The sequence below is a fragment of the Phocoena phocoena genome, chromosome 2, assembly GCF_963924675.1.
Source record: "Phocoena phocoena chromosome 2, mPhoPho1.1, whole genome shotgun sequence".
NCBI classification, from domain to species: domain Eukaryota; kingdom Metazoa; phylum Chordata; class Mammalia; order Artiodactyla; family Phocoenidae; genus Phocoena; species Phocoena phocoena.
The window spans coordinates 116,318,837-116,336,627 of record NC_089220.1 but is presented as its reverse complement, the minus strand read 5'-3'; the positions used below and the strand labels follow the sequence as shown (position 1 = coordinate 116,336,627).

Genomic DNA, 17,791 nt, shown 5'->3' with positions numbered 1-17,791 from the left:
TTGGCATTCAGCCACGGACGGGGAGTTCATCCTATTGCCCGACACAGGCCCTGCCGCCCTCAACATTGCTACCTGAGTGGAGATAAGATGATTTCCCTGAAGAGTTTCTCTGCAGAGGAAATTTTTGATCTTCACCTTCTTTCCTATCCTTCTATGGCAGTGGTTCTCATCAGGGGGACAGTTTTGTCTCCCAGGGGACATTTACAATATCTGCAGACATTTTTGGTTATCAAGACTGGGGGGTGCCACCCCCAACAAAGGACTATCCAATCCCCAAAGTCAATATGCTGGAGCTGAGAAACCTTATACTAGAGTAATTAACAAGTAGCAAAACTGACTTGACTATCTCCCTTCTACTGCTGATGCCAGCAAATAGTGAAATACCTAACATAAGTGCTGAAGACAGAAAAAAGATTTACTCAGGGCCTGAATAACCATAAACTGACATGATCAAAGAGAGTTTCTTACTCCTGCTTTGGGTGGAATAGACTAGGTGGCAGTCTGGTAGCCCCAGCGCTGTGCAATAGTGGGACGCTCAGCACACACTGCTCTCTACTGCTGACCTCCAATCACGGGCCGCTGTCTAACTGTGGGTGGGAGTGAGGTGGGGGAGGGGAAGCTCAGCTTCCCTGCGTGGGGCAGCTGAGTTAGGAAAACCAACAGGACTGCTCCTACAGCGAACACGTCCTGAGCAGCACCCGCCTCCAGGTCTGGCCCTGTGCTAGCACTGGGGACTTGGAGAAATGACAAAGTGGCTGTCCTCAAGGAGCGCCTCGTCTAGTGGGGACATATAGAAATAAACAAACAATTACTGATCTTCACTCTTGGCTAGGCTGATATAACTAAAAATCCTTTTGGGAAGGGAGAAAAACAATAAAGTATCAATAGACTATAAAGCAGTGGAGCCACACTGCTGATTAAAATCTATATTGTTATAGCAGCCCCTCTGAGATGAGATCAGCTCCCGGGTTTGCACCAGCTGGGCTTGTGGAGCTTGTAAATAATTAAAAGGTAATTGGAGGGGGAGACCAAAGTATTAAGTGGATTTCTCTCTCTCAGGGCAACCAGGGAGTTTCATTGCTGCCAGTTACATTATCTTTCGGGATTATATTCTTGTTTTTTACTGACACATGCAGCTCCAGATAACAGTTGGAGGAGTAAACTAATTAGAGCTGCTTAGACTGCTTTGATAGGCTTGGGGATGGGGGAAAACGGAGACTCAAAACTTTCGATTGCCTTTGTAAGCAAACCAGCAATAATAGGCGAGCTACTAAGAAGGCAATAAGGCTTTGGAAGGTAAAGGAAGGGGAAGGAGGGGGAGAGAAAGAGGGATGGGGCTGGTGGGGAGAGGAAGAGGGAGGGAGAGGAGTTAACTCAGCATATTTAGTTGCTGGGGGCTGTCATTATAGCTCAGCCCAGGATAAAGAGGAGGATTTCATTCCCAGGTCTCAATAAAGGAGCTGACACAGAAACCAAGGGATACATGATCAGGCAGTATCCCAGGGAACATGCTGGCAGGAGCAGCTCTCCCTTACAGCTTTGTCCTGAGGTGAAGAAGATGGAGCTACACAGGTTGCAGAGGATCATCTCCTAGAGAGGCTGGGGTTCTGCCCATGCTTCCTGAGGGCTGACCCAGCTGGTGAACCCATTGCTGTGACAGGATACAAAGCCAGGAAGTTGAGTCACTGGGCTCAAGACTCAGACATGCCATCGTCCAAAGAGGAGATGGCTGGGGGTGGGTGGGTGGGTAAGAGTGAGAAGGAGAGAAGGACAGGGAAGTGGGAAGGTGCATTTTAAGGCAGATGCCCATGTGCCCTATACTTAAACTGCAGGAACACCCCAACCAAGCCAGTGAATGCAAAAATCAAAGAGCCAATGGATAAGAAAAAAAGAGTTAGCTTTTCCTTTTCGTGGATCATTTCAGATCCTCCCAACAAATCCTGAAGGGCCTCTATTCTTTCACTGGCCCTCCTAAGACTCTATTAAGCTAGACGCAACAGCAGGAAGCCCCATATACCAGTTTAAGTGACATCCAGGACTGCTATAAGGCTAAGAAAAAAGTATAATTGAATTTGAAATGACTCCAGAGACCAGTTAATCAGAACAGTGACAAAAATAAAGCAGGACCAAATCTGGATGATCATTCCATTCATTTTCTACCCAGGCCCTCTTTGCCCCCTTCAACCTGGTTGTCTATTATTCTGATAAGTATGGGACCAACTGGCAGTAAGTGGCTCTCGTCCTCCTGGGCTAAGATGCTGGCACTCTGCAGGGAGGATGGCTAACAGTGACCTGCACACAGTAGGCACTCAGTAAATATTCAGTGAATTGAAACGATGAGTAGACTGAACACTCACCTCTCTTCTGCATAAAGACGAAGAGGTCATCCAGGAACTCTTTCCTTTCTGGATCACTGTCCAGTTCATACAGCTGCAATCCCAAAGCCCCCAGGGGAGAAAAAAAACACCACAGTGAAAAATTCCATCTTATGCAGGAAGTCTTACACCAGTGATACACAACCATCTATCTGAATGACTACAAATGTGACTCATAGGCCACCTCTATCCTTATTCCTTGGGGATCAGATAAAACGACCCACTGCAGAACTGCCCCTTTCGTTATCACAAAGGAAACATTACAGACCTTGGCAAAATCACGGGAGATCTCTCTTCCCCGGCCTCCATCTGCATCATCACTCCAGGCCAAACCACCATTCTAAAGGGGAACAAAGCACAGCGTTCAGAAGGGAGTAGGAAGAGAGTGAGAGAGGGGAAGGCAATCGTTTAGGGTGCAGATGAGAACCCTTAGCAACTGTGCTTTCCTGGCTCACACTGAAAGACTGACGGCTCGAGTAACTGTCCCTGCCACCCTAACAGGGACATCTTATTGTTATGCTTTCAATTATGGTTCCAAAACCAGAGGGAGTCACGTGGAAGAATCATCTCCATTTGTTGGAGGGGGGTGGGTGTTACTTATACCTGATAATCTTGGAGAAGGAGGACACAAAGGCCCAGTTTTCTGAGAGCCTGCTCAAACCTAGCTCATCTTCTGGGAGCCATCACTCTGAGATGCACCACTTTCCTGCAGGTTCTATATGGCATATGTTTGTATGTTTTATGATGTGTTTGTACATTATATGGTATGTTGTGAAGATACCTAGCCTGGCCTCCCACACAACACTCTAAGTGGAAGATAAAGGGTCAAAGGGAGCAAGACAAAGATCTCGAAGATCTCGAAGATCCTGTGGTCTCTCAGCCAAGCCTCACCACCAGAAAGCCTAACTCTAGCGATTAGAACTGCCTAGTGATATGAGGGCCCTCAGGGCCTGAGATTATTCCCAAGGCACAGAGACTCTGTGACACTAGGGTGAAGTTCATTTTCATTAGAGAAGTAATGAAAACCTAAACCTAATTCACTTGATTAGGTCAAACCAACACCATTCAACTGAACAGGAGGAAATGGCAAATATGCTTTCGTTTATGTTCTTGAAATCTGCTTCCCACTTTTATTCAGTTGGGCAACTCTCATTTCTCAGATCAGGCATCATCTTCTATGGGAAGCCTTCCCTTCACACCCAGCTGCACAAGTACTCTGGAAGGACTCTCTGTACATTTCGAGCTTAGAATTTCACATATTATTTTGGAATTATTTGTCATCCCCACATATTGTAGGCTCCTTGAGAGCAGTGTCTTATTCACCTTTGTACCTTTAGCACGCAGCACACTGCCTGACACTTATAAGGCTCCAGTGAATACCTGATGAACTATAATCACTGTTAAAAGGCATTAACCTTTTTTTTGAACCAATTAAGCAGCTCTTCAAAAAATACAGAGACAGGGCTTCCCTGGTGGCGCAGTGGTTGAGAGTCCGCCTGCCGATGCAGGGGACGCGTGTTTGTGCCCTGGTCTGGGAAGATCCCACATGCCGCGGAGCGGCTGGGCCCGTGAGCCATGGCTGCTGGAGCCTGCCCGTCCGGAGCCCGTGCTCCGCAACGGGAGAGGCCACAACAGCGAGAGGCCCGCGTACCGCAAACAACAACAACAACAACAAAAAAAACCCAGACATATATATCATACAGAAGAGTCCAAAAGGCCCTCTGCTAGTGGGGAGTATGAAATGTCAGAGCAGAAGTCGCCTGTTCACCTCATCCCACCTGTCAGTGGAGGACCCAGGGATGGGAATGGACACACTGAGACCATCACTCTCTCATTTCTCCCCCAGGAGCAAAGGTGCCCATAGGCACAAGCACACACGTGTGCCACACAGCTGGCTGGGGTGTGTAAGTGGCTGGGGAGAGACATCTGGGGTTGGGGAGCAGGTTTCTTGGGAGGACATTCTTTGGATTGCTTAAGGATCTCGTAAAATCATGCCAGTAAATGAAAGCGTGCTCTAATTCCGTCCTCTCTCTTTAGTAAAGCTTGCCTGAAAGCAGGAGGGTATTCAGGTTATTCAGTTAAATTCTGGGGCCATACTTTGCTTCCCCTACTCAAAGTGGGCTCTGAGATGTAGACCCACTTTCTGAAAGCAGCAATTTAGCGCACACACAGGTAAGTATAACCAAGGAGAAGTGACACCCTGTCAGCTGACACGAAACAGGCTACATCAAATTGTTTCCCTGCTTATCTAGTAAAAGACGTGTGTACGGAAGTGCTCAGGAAATGCTATCTGACTGTGCACACATCATCTCCCCAGGCAGATGCTGTAGAAATCTTCCTATAGCACCTTCAGCTCAGGGAGGCCAACAACCAAGCAGGAGGAACACTATTTAAAAAAAAAAAAAAAAAAAAAAAAAAAAAGCTAAAACCCACCCCCACGTAATTACAGTCAACAGAAATCTGGTGTCATCTGCTGGCAACTAGCACAATGAATAATCAAGATGAATTATGCCTGTCAGCTCAGCAAAACCAGACAGAGTTACAGTCCCCTTTCAAAGGCTGCAGTAGGTCACCCTAATGCCCAGTGATTTTGTTTGAGCCAGTAATTCCTGCTGGAAAGTCAATTATCCCTGGGGCCCCTATCAGCTGAAAGACATTTAATGGGGGATCATTGCTGCTTCTGTTATGTCAGCTGTTTACTGTGGCAGCTCAATTCCCAACTCTCTAGCTGGAGATCTGAAGCTGATTCTGTTCACAGGAGGATTCTTTATCGGTCACCAAGAGGGATGAAAACACAGTTTTTTCCTAATCACAGTAACTTCTAGGCATTCTGAATGCTCACTCAGAAACTATTTAACACTCAGTTGGGTGGGGAGGATGGAATCCACAGCCTAGAATCTCAGACAGGGCTTTCCACAGCAGTAAGGGAGTGTAAAAACAAGCACACCAGTGCCAGTGCCACCACGGGTACGACTACGTGTGAAAATGAACACCCGAGTGTGAGGGCTCAGCTCCGGAACGGAGGAGAATGCCTTGTAGGGTGGGGATGGGGGTCGTCGTGGCCCCGTGGCTTTCACCAGCTCTGCCCAAATCTCAGCAGAGTCCGAGCAGTGGGATGGTCAGACCGTACTAGCCACGGCCCACTAAGTAAGAACCACTCAGATTCAAAATCTGCTTAGAGACAGGATTTTAGCTTGACACGCACTACGTCAGTGACCACAGAGGACAGGGAGACTTGTCAGAACAGGACGGAAATAGGACACGACATTCTTTGAGCAATCCCACTGTGTGACCCATTACACAGATAGGAGTGTCAGCTACTATTTAAAGAAAACACAGGAAAAGAGCTGCCCAGGAGTGGAGGTGTTTTCTTTTGTCCAAGGCAAAATTGGGCCATTATACAATTTAAAACATTCAGATGGGGCTGATGGGGAAATGTCCACTCTCTTTGCATTACTTTGTTTTGAGGCAATTAAACTTCAACCCTGATTCACAGGATTTTCTGGCTGAGGTGAGAGTAGTTCCTAAGCCCTGCGCACCCGTCACCGTCTAGCTGGAATGCTGTTTCCTCCGTGCAGCCTCTCTGCCCACCAGTGTCTTTCTCCTCTGGGCTGTGTCACCTCATGTTCTGGTTATTGTGCTCCTGCTTGTGTCCCCAGTCTGTAAGCATCCTGTCAGGGTATCCCCAGCCCCCAGCACACAAAAAGACTGACACATCTGCTCAGAGACAGGGATGGGCTCCCCCATGGGACCTCCAACCCCACAACTCCTATTTTCCCCTCCTCCTTTCATTGGGAGGATTACAGGCTTCAGCAGTTATTTTCTTGGCTCTTAACTCTGATCAACTGCTGTAAAACACAGCTCACTTATGCACTTCAAGTTTATGTGCAGGTTTCTTGGCCTATCAGCGGGGTGTGGGCGTGCCTGCTAGAAAGTTATCAGCTCAGAAATGATTGAATTTCTTGAATGTAGAATGTGCCTGATTGAGACTGTAGTGGTGGAGGAAAGGAGGGAGGGGTAGAAGCAAGTGTGGGGAAAACGCACCCCACTCAACAGTTTAGAGATCAAGAGGGATCCCCAAGACAAGCGTTTCAGTTGAAGGGTCGCCATGTGCAAGTCCACCAGCCGGGGGAAGAGGCTTTGTTCCCTGTGGGCAGCAGGCAGCAGCATTCAACAGCTGAGAAACGTGTGGGATCAACAGTAGCCAGAGCGGCCGCTCACTGCCATTTACCACCTTCTCAGCCTCTCCTACTTGAGAGCTAGATTTAACGGCTTTGATCTCACCAGGAGCTCACAGGAAACTGACAGTTTGTTCCCAAATACCCACCCAAGGCTAGCTTTGGCTACCATACCCACATTCAGCTCATTTTCCCCAGGGAGGCCACCGGGTGTTTTGCCTATAAATCTCTCAAAATTGGTAGTGAAAGAAGGCTGGGGAAAGAAGAAAGCGGAGCAGGAAGCTAGTGTTTGTGCATCTTCTGTGTAACAAGGACTAGACTGGGAGCTTCCCAAGCATTTTCTCCCTTAATTCTACAATGTAGAGGTGCTTATTTGGAGATAGGAAAACAAAGGCTCAAAGAGTAGGTTAGTTACCTTTCCTACAGTCTCAGAGCTCCCAAGTGGTTGCGTCAGCATTAAAACCCAGGTCTGCCTGGCTCTCTGTTATACCACCCTGCCTCGTGGATGGAAAGAACTACTGTTCTGGGTGGGGACATCAGGAAGGGAGAAAGGGAGGAAAAGAAGAATAATGTCCTCTGTACACAGAATGTCTACAAATGCCAAGTCTTGGCCTTGGACGGCTCTATCAATGGGAGATTCTTTTGCTCCTTGGTTTTTCTCACTGGCTTCATCTGGGAGGTGCAGCCAAACAGAACACCAGCCCTCACACAGCATCTGCCCAGGAGACTTATCTGGGGCTACTGGAATAAGAACTGCTAACCTTTGGGCTTCCCTGGTGGCGTAGTGGTTGAGAGTCCGCCTGCCGATGCAGGGGACACGGGTTTGTGCCCCGGTCCGGGAAGATCCCACATGCTGCGTAGCGGCTGGGCCCGTGAGCCACGGCCACTGAGCCTGTGCTCCGCAACGGGAGAGGCCACAACAGTGAGAGGTCCGCGTACAGCAAAGAAAAACAAAAACAAAAACTGCTAACCTTTTACCACTACCTCCAAAACAGAACATCCTGGCTAAGAGAAGCCCCCACATTCCTCTCAGGAGAGAGACAGACAGACAGACAGACAGACAAGTGGGTTATGCCTCTGAGGGGACTAGAAGAATATGGCACCTAGCACGGCCAGCATGCAAATAAAAGGCCTTGAAAAAACAACAAATCAAAGTCTAATCTGACTGCAACTCAAAATTTAAATAGTGCTTCCTCAACACCTCAACCCTGGAAGGGGAAATGTAGTCACTACCCTTGAAAATCTAAAAGGCTGCCTTGTAGAAGAGGAAGCAGGGTTGTCTTTTTTTTTTTTTCCCCTTTTCCTTTTTTCTCTAAAGCCCCAGAGGGCAGAACTAGAGTCACTGAGCAAAAGTTAACAGGGAGAAGATTTCAGGTCGATTAGAAGAAAGACTTCTAACTATCAGAACTGCCCAATAATGGAGTGGGACTTCGCAGGAGGTGGGCAGCTTCCTGTCCCTAGATGACCATCTGTCTGGGATGTCATGGTGTGGATTCCAACATGAGATAGGACTGGATGAGAGGGCCCCTAGGGGCCCTTTCTGTCCTGAGAAGCAAAGAGCCTAGGATAAATTCATTCAACGCTGATTTCCTGAGAACCCACCCCAGTTAGAGCATTGTGCAAGCTGCTGAGAAGAATTACCCACTCTCCCCAAAAAGTGGTTCCCACCACCAGGAGTTTTACCACAGAGTTGGAAAAACAAGCTGAACACACACAGCACTTAATAGAGCAAGTCAAAGTACCAAAACACAAAGTGCCCAGGAGGTGGAAGAAAGGAGGCGGCCCAGAGGTGGAGATGAAGCTGGCCTGGAAGAATGGGCTGAGAGATTTACAGTCTCAATGAGCATGGAGTGGGGGATAAACAAGGCATGTTTTGGCAGGGAGGATGCAAGTCTGAATAGTTAACGTGGAAACGGGCTGTGAAATGCCTTGAATACCAGGAGGAAATTTAAACTCTGAACTGTGAAGAGGGGGGAGGCGGTGGATGTTTTCTGAACAGAAAAATAAATGATTAAATCAGTGCTTTAGATGATTTTAATGACCCATTTTTGTTGGAAAATACATAATATACACATACAAATGTATACAGGCCCCAATCGGATTGGAATCCTGGGGGATTTTCACTTTTCAATTTTTTCATTACATTCATTCACATACAAACATCTGATCACTAGGATATACTAGATACTGTGAAAGGTTCTGAGGGAAAAAGAACAAGACAGATAAGAACCTCTGACTTCTTGGAAGTTATAGTCTAATGGAGAGGGAGAGAGAGATGATTTAAAAAACTGTTTATTTTTTCTAGATTAACGTCTGAATCATTTGTCAAGACCCATCACTGGCTTCTTCCCCACCCCCTGCAACAAAGAAAATTCGGACTGCATTGAAATTACAGAATAATTTAGTGAACTGACACAATCACAATATGAGAGCAATATGACTCTTCATTTAATAAAATATATTTTTAATGCTCCTCAGTAATGATTTACGACGTTAACATATTACTTTTGTAAACGGTATGGAAGATTTGAGAGGGAAAGCCAGAACTGGGGCTGGCCAGCTATGCAGTAGCCCACGCTGATAATCTGGGTTGGGGGTGGGGAAAGCAGTAGAACCAGGGAGAAATGACTGTCTTAAGAAGCAGCCAAGTCAGAGAATCAACCGGATCTGGACTGAGGGGATGAAAGAGAAAGAGAAGGATGAATCTGAATCTTATCATGAGAAAGGTATGTTCTGATGAAAATGGAGAGACGCTGGGCAGGGGATCAAGCAGGAGGTCTTTGAGCACTAATGAAAACAGACCACTGTCTCCGGGGTTGCGTCGGGGGTGACAAGAACAATCCCACAGACCTGGAGGACGCCAGGTTATGGCAGCTGGCAGCAGCAAGAGCCAAAGGCTCATTGCCAAACTTCCAGTGAGAAGAGAGGCATTTAACCAGCATCTCCTGACCCAAGAAAGGTACCTTGGGCTTTTTTACTGGGATTTGAAAAAAAAAGCCCAACCAGACCACGCCTCTAAGATCTTAGGAGCCAGTACTGCATTCCTTAGAGCTGTACCTCCCCAGAGACAGGAGCGCCTGACTTTAAAAGCAATTAAGTATCTAGGCTATTTTAGGATTACTCCTTGACCACCTGGAATATCTTATTAAAGCACAGCTCAGATGTCCAAAGCAATTTTAGTTCCCATTCCTCACTCCTCCCCAAGGCAAGAGTTAACCCCTTCCTTCAGGTTTAAAGCGCAGAGGCTAAGCTACTAACTCTTCACTTGAGCTCCCCATATTCTGAAACCTCTCAGAAACTGCCCCATCCTTAGAACACCATCACACACACCACAACTTTTATAGAGATTTTTGAGTGTTCTCTGAAGACACAAACATTCATGTGTTTCCTTTCCGTCTACTCTCCAGAATCTAATAGATTCTGTATCCCACCCAAGGTTCGGATCTGGGCAAATTCCTGGGACTTGAACCTCAAAGCAGTCATTAGCTAAATCACTAGACTTCAAAGGGCTGATCCCAAGCTCATGGATATCAGTTAATAACTTTGAAATACGATGTGTAACAAAAGTATTCAGGCTGAATAGTGCTGTTGTTAGTATTGTTATAATTTTTTTAATAAGCAACACATAAACTACCTTTTCTTTGGCTACACCTGTGGCTCTGTAGGTATTATCTATACCACATTTGTGACTATCCTACTACTGGGCGGGTTGATGATGTTGTAATGTTAAAAGTCCAATTTCCAGATCTCAGGAGGAAGAAAAGAAAAACATCTCTGCCCTCCCCCCCAGTTTTAACTGATCCCAGGAGGTAATGAGACATGCACAAGGGGGTAATGGGCAGGATTATAGGAGAATCCTAAAAGGAGAGGGGAGCCCCAGGAAGTAAAACAGATACTGTTATAAGCAACACTGTTGGACTACAAAACCCTCCTGATAAGATCAGGATTACTGCTCTTAGCTCAATCGCTCAGGCCTTGGAAGCACTAGAGTTATAATTATCAGATGCACACCTTCCGCTGTCAGGTAACTTTAGCAGGAACCAGAAAGTGCCTCCCCACCTCTTACAAGCAACAAAGATCAATTCAAACTCGGTGGCTTGGAAAGAGCCAAGGGACACTTTTCTGATTAAGCAGTAGAAAGGAGGAAGGGTGGGGGAGGGGAGAGAGGGTGGCAGTCCAACCTTTCCATCTAGGCATATAATCACTCCATGCAATAATCAAGAAGACTGCCCAGAAATGGGGTGTTTCTACAAAAGGAGGAAGAAAAACTAAAATGCACTGTTGGTGATGAGGACACCTCTATGCCAAAGAGTGAAGTGGCCCAGCCAAGTCTAAGTCTGAGCGCCACAGAGGAAAGTCCCAGCTCCTTTTATCTGCAGAATTCGAGCTGGCAGCACTGCTTATTACAGCCCGTGAACTACCTACCACATGAACATCCATAATGGTTGCTGACATCACTTCACACCACAGAGCTCAGAAAGCCAGAGCTGGAGAGCTCAGCTCAGCCACAGCTGAGCTGAGTGGGAGAACACCTCATCTGACCTTCGTCTGAGAACAGAAGTCAAGAAACCTGCCAGAAGTTGGTGCTTCAGAAAAGTGTCATCAAACTTTTTTCTTCAAACTACATATTTTAAATGTATAGGAAGGACACTTTTTTTTTTTTTTTTCGGTACGTGGGCCTCTCACTGTTGTGGCCTCTCCCGTTGCGGGGCACAGGCTCCAGACGCACAGGCTCAGCGGCCATGGCTCACGGGCCCAGCCGCTCCGCGGCATGTGGGATCCTCCCGGACCGGGGAACACGTTTTTTAAAAATGCTATGATGGTGCTTCCCTGGTGGCGCAGCGGTTGAGAGTCCGCCTGCCGATGCAGAGGACGCGGGTTCGTGCCCCGGTCCGGGAGGATCCCACATGCCACGGAGCGGCTGGGTGAGTGAGCCATGGCCGCTGAGCCTGCGCGTCCGGAGCCTGTGCCCCGCAACGGGAGAGGCCACAACAGTGAGAGGCCCACGTACCGAAAAAAAAAAAAAATGCTATGATGAATTATTTTATAAAGTAGAAATAATTTTTCAAGTGTGGGATTCCACAGAGAAGGTCTCCTCAGGCAGAACACACAGGTGCACTTTGTGTTTCGAGTCAGCCCCGTTTACAACTTTGAGAGCATCTCCTAGGGCTTCTCCCAACCCCACAGCCCCACACCCTGGGGGACAGCACTACGGTATACACATTCCAACTCTGAGGCCAGCTGCCCCTCTGCTGCCCGCTGCCTCACCCAGGCTAAGTCTCTCTCATACAGAGACAGTAACTTACTCCTCTGTGAGGCTTGTGCACCTGGCACAGGGCCTGGCAGATGGTAGGGGCTCAAATAAATATCAGTACCTGAAGAACAAGCCACAGGAATGAACTTAGGAGAACTGCTGCGGGCTGACTGATGAATTTGGGGGGGAAAAAAAAAATCACATACTGAAAAGCAGGTGGACTTCAAGTTCTAAAATACAACTCCATAAAAGGGATCTAGAAGGCAATATAAGCCATTTCCTAAAGAAAACAGTTTAATGTTGAGGTTCAAGAGGATACACAGAGGAGAGTGCACCCCCTCCCCGGGCTGGCAAAGAAGGAGCCCGTTATTCATACGTAAAATTAGAAAAGCTTTACAAAAATGACAATATTCAATGATAACAAGGATTGGGGCAATGGGATCTCCTATATTCCCATAGGGAAATATTAAAATACCATGACCTTTTCTGAAAGTCACTTGCCTTAAAATACCCATCACAATAAAAACAACAGCAGCAGCAACAACCAGTAATAACTGAATACTTAACCACGTGCCAGGACCTATCCCGTGTTTTTATGTGCATTAAACAGTTAAAACCTCAGCACAATGCTCTGAGCTGGGTACTATTATTACCCTCATTTTTCAGATGAGAAAACCAAGGAACAAGGAACACACAAGGAAGTGACCTGAAGAAGGCTGCAAAGTGATCCAAGAGTGTCAAGTTGAGAATCAAATGCAGGCAGTGCACCTTCAACTCCCTGCTTGTAACTGCCTTACTTTCTTAGTCTCTCCTGATCTTGTAATTCTGTTCTATGAATCTACCTGAAAGAAGCAACTAGAAATATAGTACGATTGTATTTTTAATAATAGGAAAAACTTACAATAGCCTAAAGGTGTGACAATAAGGGCACAGGCAACACATGAAGGTGCTATCCACATGACAGAACACTGCAGCCATTTAACACTGCCTTTTAAAGGAGTTTGATCCCTACTTCACATCCTTCCCATTAATTCAAGATGCAGTTAATATCTACATATAAAAAATACAACCATAAAATAATAACTATATATATTTTATAATATTGGGGATGGGAGGGCCTTTTTAAGTATGACAGAAACCATCAAGGGAAAAAAATCAATAGATTTAGCAACATCAAAAATTTAAAATTTAAACTACCTGATGAAAGAACTACAATCAAGTTGAAAGACCAACAAGTGTGAAAAATACTTGAAACACAAAGACAAGGATCTATGCAAAAGAGCTACTACATATCAATAAGAAAAGGATAACAGAATAGAAAGCCAGGTAAAGGCAACAAAAACACAACATACCAAAACTCATGGAATGCAGCAAAAGCAGTATTAGGAGAGAAGTTTATAGTAGTAATAAAAGTCTACATTAAAAAACAAGAAAGATGTCAAATAAACAACCTAACTATACTTCAAGGAACTAGAAAAAGAAGAACAAACTAAGCCCAAAGTTAGCAGAAGGAAGGAAATAATAAAGATTAGAGCAGAAATAAACAAAACAGAGAACAGAAAAACATCAACGAAACTAACAGTTGGTTGTTTGAAGAGATGAACAAAATTGACAAACCTTTAGCTAAACTAAGATAAAAAAGAGAAGACAAATTCGGAAATGAAAGAGGAAACATTACAACAATGCCACAGAAATAAAAAGGATTATAAGAGACTACTGTGAACAATTATATGCAAGCAAACTGGATAGTCTAGAAGAAATGGATAATTCTCAGAAACTTACAACCTACCAAGACCGAATCATGAAGAAACAGAAAATCTGAAGAGACCTATAACTAGTAAGGAGACTGAATCAGTAATCAAAAACCCCACAACAAAGAAAAGCCCTGGAACAGATGGCTTCACAAGTAAATTCTGCCAAACATTTAAAGAATTAAAACACCAATCCTTCCCAAACTCTTCCCAAAAATTGAAGAGGAGGGAATACTTCTAAACTTATTTTATGAGGCCAGCACTACCCTGATACCAAAGCCAAAAAATGCCACTACAAGAAAACTACCCGATGAATACAGATGTAAAATCCTTAATAAACTATTAGCAAACCACATTTGAGAGCACATTAAAAGGATCATATACCATGACCAAGCAGGACTGATCCCTGGGATGCAAGGATGATTCAACATACAAAAATCAATCAATGTGCTATACCACATTAACAGAACAAAGGATAAAAATCACAATTATCTCAATAGATGCAGAAAAAGAATCTGACAAAATTTAACACCCTTCCATGATAAAAATACTCAACAAACCAGGAAACGAATGCATGGCCTCAACATTTTAAAGGCCATGTATGAAAAGTCTTCAGCTAACATCATACTCAATGGTGAAAAACTAAAAGCTCTTCCTCTAAGAACAGGAACAAGGCAAGGATGCCTACTCTTACCACTTCTATTCAACATAGTACTGGAAGCCCTAGCTAGAGCAATTAGGCAAAAAAAGAAGTAAAAAAGCATCCAAACTGGAAAGGAAAAAATAAAATTACCTCTGTTGGCAGATGATATGCTCTTATATGTAGAAAACTTTAAAGATTACACACACACAACATACACACAAACTGTTAGATCTAATAAACGAATTCCAGAAAGTTACAGGATACAAAATCAACATACAAAAATCAGTTTTGTTTCTGTACATTAACAACAAACAACCTGAGAAGAAAATTAGGAAAAACAATCCCATTTACAATAGAATCAAATAGAACAAAATACCTAGGAATAAATCTAACTTAGGAAATGGAAGATTTGTACACTGAAAACTACAAAACATTACTGAAAGAAAACAAAGAAGATACAGATAAATGGAAAGACATCCTGTGTTCATAGATTGGAGGAACTGAATATTGTTAGAATATCCATGCTACCCAAAACTGATCTATAGATTCAATGCAATCCCTACCAAAATCCCAAGGGCACTTCTTAACAGAAAGAGAAAAAACAATTCTAAAATTCTTATGGAACCATAAAGGATCCCCAATAGCTAAAACAATCTTGAGAAAGATGAACAAATCTGATGCCTCACACGTTCTGATTTCAAAGCATATTACAAAGCTACAGTAATCAAAACAGCATGGTATTGGCATAAAGACAGACAAATAGACCAATGGAATAGCATACGGAACCCAGCAATAAACCTACGTACATACAGTCAGCTGATCTTTGACAGGATGCCAAGAATACGCAATGGGGAAATGACAGTCTCTTCAACAAATGGTGTTGGGAAGACTGGATATCCACATGCAAAGAATGAAAATGGATCCTATTTTACACCACACATAAAAAATCAAGTCAAAATGATTAAAGACTTGGGACTTTCCTGGCGGTCCAGTGATTAAGACCTTGCCTTCCAACGTGTGGGGTGTGGGTTTGATCCCTGGTCGGGGAGCTAAGATCCCACATGCCTCACGGCCAAAAAACCAACATATAAAACAGAAGCAATATTGTAACAAATTCAATAAAGACTTAAAAAAATGGTCCACATCAAAAAATCTTAAAAAAAAAAAAAAGATTAAAGACTTAGATGTAAGACCTGAAACTGTAAAGCTCCTGGAAGAAAATATAGGATGAAAGCTTCATGACATTAGTTTTGGCAACGATCTCTTAGATATGACACCAAAAGTACAGCCAACAAAAGCAAAAATAGACAAATGGGACTACATCAAAGTAAAGAGCTTTTGCACAGTAAAGGAGATAAAGGAGACAGAGTGAAAAGGAAACCTAGAGAGTGGGATAAAATATCTGCAAACCATACAACTGATAAGGGATTAATATCCAAAAGATATAAGGAACTCCTACAACTTGACAACTCCTCCAAAACCAATAACCCAAGTAAAAAGTGGGCAAAAGACTTGAATAGATATTTGTCCAAAGAAGACACATAAATAGCCAATATGTATATGAAAAGATGCTTAACATCACTAATCATCAGGGAAATGCAAACTGAAAGCACAAGATATCACCTTGCATCTGCTAGGATGGCCATTATAAAAAACAAACAACCAAAAAGCCAGAAATTAACAAGTATTGAAGAGGATGTGGAGAAACTGGAATCCTTGTACACTGTTGGTGGGAAAGAGTATAGAGATTTCTGAAAAAATAAAAAATAGAACTACCATATGATACAGCAATATTCACTTCTGGGTATTTAATCAAAAGAACTGGAGTCAGGATCTTGAAGAGATATCTGTACTCTCATGCTCATTGCAGCACCATTCACAATAATCAAGATACAGAATCAACCTAAGCGTCCATCAATGGATGAATGGATAAAGAAAACGTGGTTTATACACACTATGGAATATTATTCAGTCACAAAAAAGGACATTCTGCAATATGTGATAACATGGATGAACCTGGAGGGCATTATGCTAAATAATGTAAACATGTCAATAAAAATTTAAATAAATGTAAACAAAGTGAAATAAGCCACTCCCATTTATATGAAGTATCTAAAGTAGCTAAACTCACTGAAGCAGTAAGTATAATGGTGGTTGCCAGGGGCTGAGGGGAGAAGAATGGGAAATGGGAAGCTGCTGTTCAATGGGTATAAGTTTCAGTCATGCAAAATGGAAAAGTTCTAAAGATCTACTGTACAACCTTATGCTTACAGTTAATACTGTGAACTATACACTTAAAAATTTGTTAGAGTAAATCTCATGTGCTTTTCACAGTTAAAAAAAGAAAGAAAAATGGGCAAAGGCTACAAGCAGGGTAAGTCACAGAACAAATACAAAAGGCAAATAAACATATGAAAAGATAGTAATATACATATACCCTCTGATGCAGCAAATTCAACTTCTAGAATAATCTATCCTACCACAGAAATAAAGACAGAAGGGCAAAGGGTCAAACGGCATCTACAAAGATAGTTTGTATTTATACTAAACACACATACTCTCACACATTCTGTGACTACACATTAAATAGGTAAATATACAGAAACAGCCACAGAAGCTGATTCATGCCAAACTGTGGCCTTCTCTGGGATGGGAGGGAGCAGAGTAGGCAACAGAACACTACAATATGTTTTAAAACTATAAGTTTTCACTCTGTATTTTCCTATATTGTTTCAATTTTTCATGAGCATCTATTCACATTACTTATATAATTTTGAGATATGATTATAAAAACATTAATAAATAAATCTTTATAAACACGCATCAAAGTACAGTCATAATACTGAGTAAAAAAGTTGTAAAACTCCTGAATAAAAAGTAAGTTGTTAAAAACAAGCAAATGTATTTGTGAAGAGAAAAAGCTCTAAAAAGGTATAGGCCAAACTGTTAACAACAATGACCTGTGGAAAGTAAGGCCGACCTTTACTTTACACATTTCTGTACTTTAAAAATTATTTGAGTCAATATAACTTCGGTAATATGTTTTTTAAAAATTAAACTATTTTAAAATAACACTTTAAAATAATAAACATTTTATAAAAATTGCTCATGGGCTGTTAGGTAATAAAGGTTGGGCACAAAAATAAAACCAGAAAAATATGCCTGTAATAGGCATTTAAAACAAAACACAAAGGAAATACAAGAAAATGTTTACATTTATACCTAAGTTATAATGGTTGTGGTGATTATATTTTCTTCTTTACAAATTTTTATATTCTCTAAAATGAGTGTGAATTACTTGGAAAATCAGAAAAAATAAAGTTACTTTTAGAGTAATGAAACCACTGAGAAAAGAGTATCCTTGCCCTGCTCTCTCTGGAATAGGAAGAGGAGAGGCATGGAGGCAGAAGTCGGACCACCTGTGTTCATAGCCCAGCTTCCCAACTCCAAGATCACAAGCAGCCCATTTCACCCTTCTTTCCTCATCTGTAAAATAAAACAAACATGTAAAGGGGGGATAATATCAGGGCTTACTTCACACAACTCATTGAAATAAGGCAAATATCCAGCACAGGAGAGATTTTAAAAAG

General features: G+C 43.2%; 1 protein-coding gene across 2 annotated transcripts in view; it reads right to left on the bottom strand.

Annotated features, from left to right (window-relative positions):
- ARID3B (AT-rich interaction domain 3B) overlaps positions 1-17,791 on the bottom strand; it is a 51,339-nt gene that overhangs the window by 16,780 nt on the left and 16,768 nt on the right. For both annotated transcript variants that reach the window (XM_065872282.1, XM_065872281.1), the window contains 2 exons: positions 2,644-2,715; positions 2,358-2,430 (listed from right to left, as the gene is read on the bottom strand). In XM_065872282.1, coding sequence (XP_065728354.1) covers positions 2,358-2,430; positions 2,644-2,715 — 145 coding nt within the window. The remainder of the gene's footprint in view (positions 1-2,357; positions 2,431-2,643; positions 2,716-17,791) is intronic.